General features: G+C 44.0%; 1 protein-coding gene across 1 annotated transcript in view; it reads left to right on the top strand.

Annotated features, from left to right (window-relative positions):
- LOC108366215 (uncharacterized) overlaps positions 1-2,203 on the top strand; it is a 3,912-nt gene extending 1,709 nt beyond the window's left edge. The window contains exons 2-5 of the mRNA XM_017620544.1: positions 1,311-1,393; positions 1,468-1,758; positions 1,792-1,884; positions 1,928-2,203. Coding sequence (XP_017476033.1) covers positions 1,311-1,393; positions 1,468-1,758; positions 1,792-1,884; positions 1,928-2,203 — 743 coding nt within the window. The remainder of the gene's footprint in view (positions 1-1,310; positions 1,394-1,467; positions 1,759-1,791; positions 1,885-1,927) is intronic.
- The last annotated feature ends 1,261 nt before the right edge of the window (positions 2,204-3,464 follow it).

Here is a 3,464-nt window from a genome sequence, read left to right as displayed (position 1 = left end):
CTTTCTCGATTCTTCACTGCAAAGTGCCTAGCCCTCTCCCCTACGAAATCCTCTTCGACCTTCTTCACCACCTGGATGAAGGAGGTCAGGCTACCGCTGGGAATTCACGTCGATGATGCACCAATTCCGACGGTGAATAATCCCAAAATACTCGGAGTAAAATTCGACAGTCTGCTCTCCTTCTCTGCGCACGCAATCGCCATTGTCAATAAAGTACAGAGCCGCAACAAGGTCCTCAAGTCGCTAGCCGGCAGTACTTGGGGCAAAGACAAAGAAACGTTGCTGGCAACATACAAGGCAATAGGCCGGCCGGTTTTGAACTACGCAGCGCCAGTGTGGTCGCCAGGGANGCTGGATGCCTTCCGATGTCGCCAGAACACCACCTGCATGTCGAGGGGAAAATGCTCCCAGTCAAGGAGCATAACATAATGCTGTGCAAGCAGTTTCCGGTTGGGAGCCACAGATGTGGCCACCCAAACAGACAGCTGCTTGCAGAGGAGCCCTCGCCTAGGCACGTCAGGAGGCATCTCTACGAACTGACGGACGAGGTCCAGAGGTTCATTAATCAACCTCTGGACCCGTCAGCATACTGACAGGCTCTGAGCGACATTCACAGGGAGTCAGTCTCGAGTTATGTAGACTCCAGACCTGTGAATGACGTTTCTAAGCACACAACCACCGGACATTGACGAGACGCAGCTTCATCTGCCTCGGGAGACAAGAAGCACAATTGCCCAACTTCGTTCTGGCTACTGCAGCAGGTTAAACTCATACCTGTGCAGACTAAACGCGGATGTGCCAGATGAGTGTCCGGCATGCGGAGAGACCCCTCACGACTCGAAACGTCTCTTCGCATGCCTGGAAAACCCGACCACCCTAACGGCTTTGTCCCTGTGGANACGTTTCTAAGCACACAACCACCGGACATTGACGAGACGCAGCTTCATCTGCCTCGGGAGACAAGAAGCACAATTGCCCAACTTCGTTCTGGCTACTGCAGCAGGTTAAACTCATACCTGTGCAGACTAAACGCGGATGTGCCAGATGAGTGTCCGGCATGCGGAGAGACCCCTCACGACTCGAAACGTCTCTTCGCATGCCTGGAAAACCCGACCACCCTAACGGCTTTGTCCCTGTGGACCGACCCTATGGAGGCTGCACGCTTCTTAGGGCTGCCGTTAGTGGAACTTGACGACAAAGACTGAGGTATTAAACGATCTGGGCGGGGTTGTTGTAGCCGCTACAACAACAACAACAACCCAAGATCACTCACACTCGTCGCCATAAGTACGACCCACACCGCCATGTAGCATGCGATTTATGCAAGAAGGACCATCGCTTGGTGACATGCATAAAGTACACTAACATGAATATTCATGAGAAGTACAACCCAGTCATCAGGACCCACTATTGCATAAATTGCTTCGCCAGGTCGCACAAGACACAAAACTGTACAAGTGAGAAGAGATGTTCAACGTGCAATGGAAAACACCGTTCTTCCCTTCGCGGCCACCCAAGATTCAACACCAAGGTGGACACAAAACACCAGAAAAAAGAAAAAAAACTCACGCTCCACCCGCTAATGCTAAAATACCGTCATTACTGGCCAAGCAGACCTTAATACCGACGGCAATCGTGCGGCTCAAGCAGGACGGCATATGCCATAAGGTTCGACCCTTAATAAACCCGACCCAAAAATTTACAACCGTTGCACATGATCTGGTAAAAAAGCTCATCGTATATGCAACATGCAACTGGGTTCACTAACGGATGACAAATTTTCGCATGGAGTGTAACAGTTTAATCAGTAAGGATCTGCCCAAACAGCCATATGAGCGGGACTTAAGTGGCGAAGTAAAAAACCGATTCGATCACTTAGTCCTCGCTGACGTCTAATGGAAACCTCATTTTGGAATGAGGAGCCGACGTTTACCCACTCATCCTCAGAAGCGGAGTGTTCAATCCGGACAATGGCATGGTCGTAGCCCAGAACACAGTATTTGGTTGGACTCTAACCCTAACTTCGCTACTGAATGATTTTAACCAATTTAAATTAACTGAGTTATATATGTATATCCACCCCACTAATTTCAAATTTATTCGCAGATATTGCAAGGCGGCCGCGATGTTTATTCCAAATAAACACATCCCTGCATTATCCTCCTATACTCCGAAAAGCGAAGGAAGGATAATGAAGGAATGAAAAACCGCTCTTGCTAAATGAGCAGCTCCGACTCCACCATCAACCGACGTCAGCAGATGTCGCATCATCCACTCCACATTCACACACACATAAATTCACACTAACTATTGTAAATAAAACACTTTGACATTTAACTTCACCACCTCTGTAAACACACCACACTTGTAATACACACCCACACATACTTGTCAATTTTACTTTGATGTGAAAAGACACAATCGTACGAAATTTCGCCCCCAGCGGACGTGTCCGAACAGCCCCTCGATTTTATCAATAAAACCATACGCAATTTGTAAATCGAATTAAAAAATACTGTGTGTTCTTTTTTTAATAGAGTGGAACTAGTGTTAATATGTGGTAAGCTATCTGCCATATAAAAAACCAAGGGCCTAAAGTGTTCATGGTCCTCCATCGCCTTACTGAATGGCACCTATAAAGGAAAACAAACAGAAGAAAAAAAGTGTATACAGTCCACAAACAACAACGACAATAAAAGTATAACGTTGCACATTTCGTAGATATATATTTATATTATTATGTAAAAACTGAAAAAAGCAAGTTATACCATTTTAAGTGAACCGAGTGACGCTTACCTCAAGACAAAAAGTAAAAATAAAAAATTACATATATACTTACATAAACACAAATCAACAATAACAGTGTACAAAGTCACATATGTAACAAAATAATTCGGGCGCGCCGCGTAAAAAACCGACAAGAACATAAACTTAAATAAAAACCTAATTTATCCATCAAAAACAACATAAGTCAACAATCAACTGAACACCCACTATAGAAGGAAGCACTGAATCGGAGCGAGACTCAGCGAGGGAATCTATCAACGAGGTAGAAAGGAAGGACGATCCGGAAAACAGTTTTACCCCAAAACTGAACCCAAAATTGTACTCCATATACCCCCTCAACACCAAAGTGAGTTGTTTCGAACACATTTAATTTGGCATACATGCATAGAGCATTTACATATAAGTATATATTGCCGAAAATTTCAAAAAAAAATACCGATATTTGCTGAAATTTGGAAAAAATGTGCATATAAATGTACATATTTACATACATAAATATACATATCAGTAAAAACTTTACGGTTCCAAAAAACTGTTTGAACAAAAAAAATCGTATGTACATTAGACTGCATCACCAAAAAAAGTTGCGGTCCACCAAAATATTTCGGAAAAATATTAAGATTTAAGCGAGCTGGACCGATTTGAAAATACCTCAAAAAATGAAGTTTTTTATGAAT

The sequence above is a fragment of the Rhagoletis zephyria genome, unplaced genomic scaffold, assembly GCF_001687245.7.
Source record: "Rhagoletis zephyria isolate East Lansing unplaced genomic scaffold, Rhagoletis_zephyria_1.1 Rzeph_scaffold_02192, whole genome shotgun sequence".
Lineage (NCBI taxonomy): Eukaryota > Metazoa > Arthropoda > Insecta > Diptera > Tephritidae > Rhagoletis > Rhagoletis zephyria.
The sequence above is the reverse complement of the archived record's forward strand: the minus strand, read 5'-3'. Positions and strand labels throughout refer to the sequence as shown.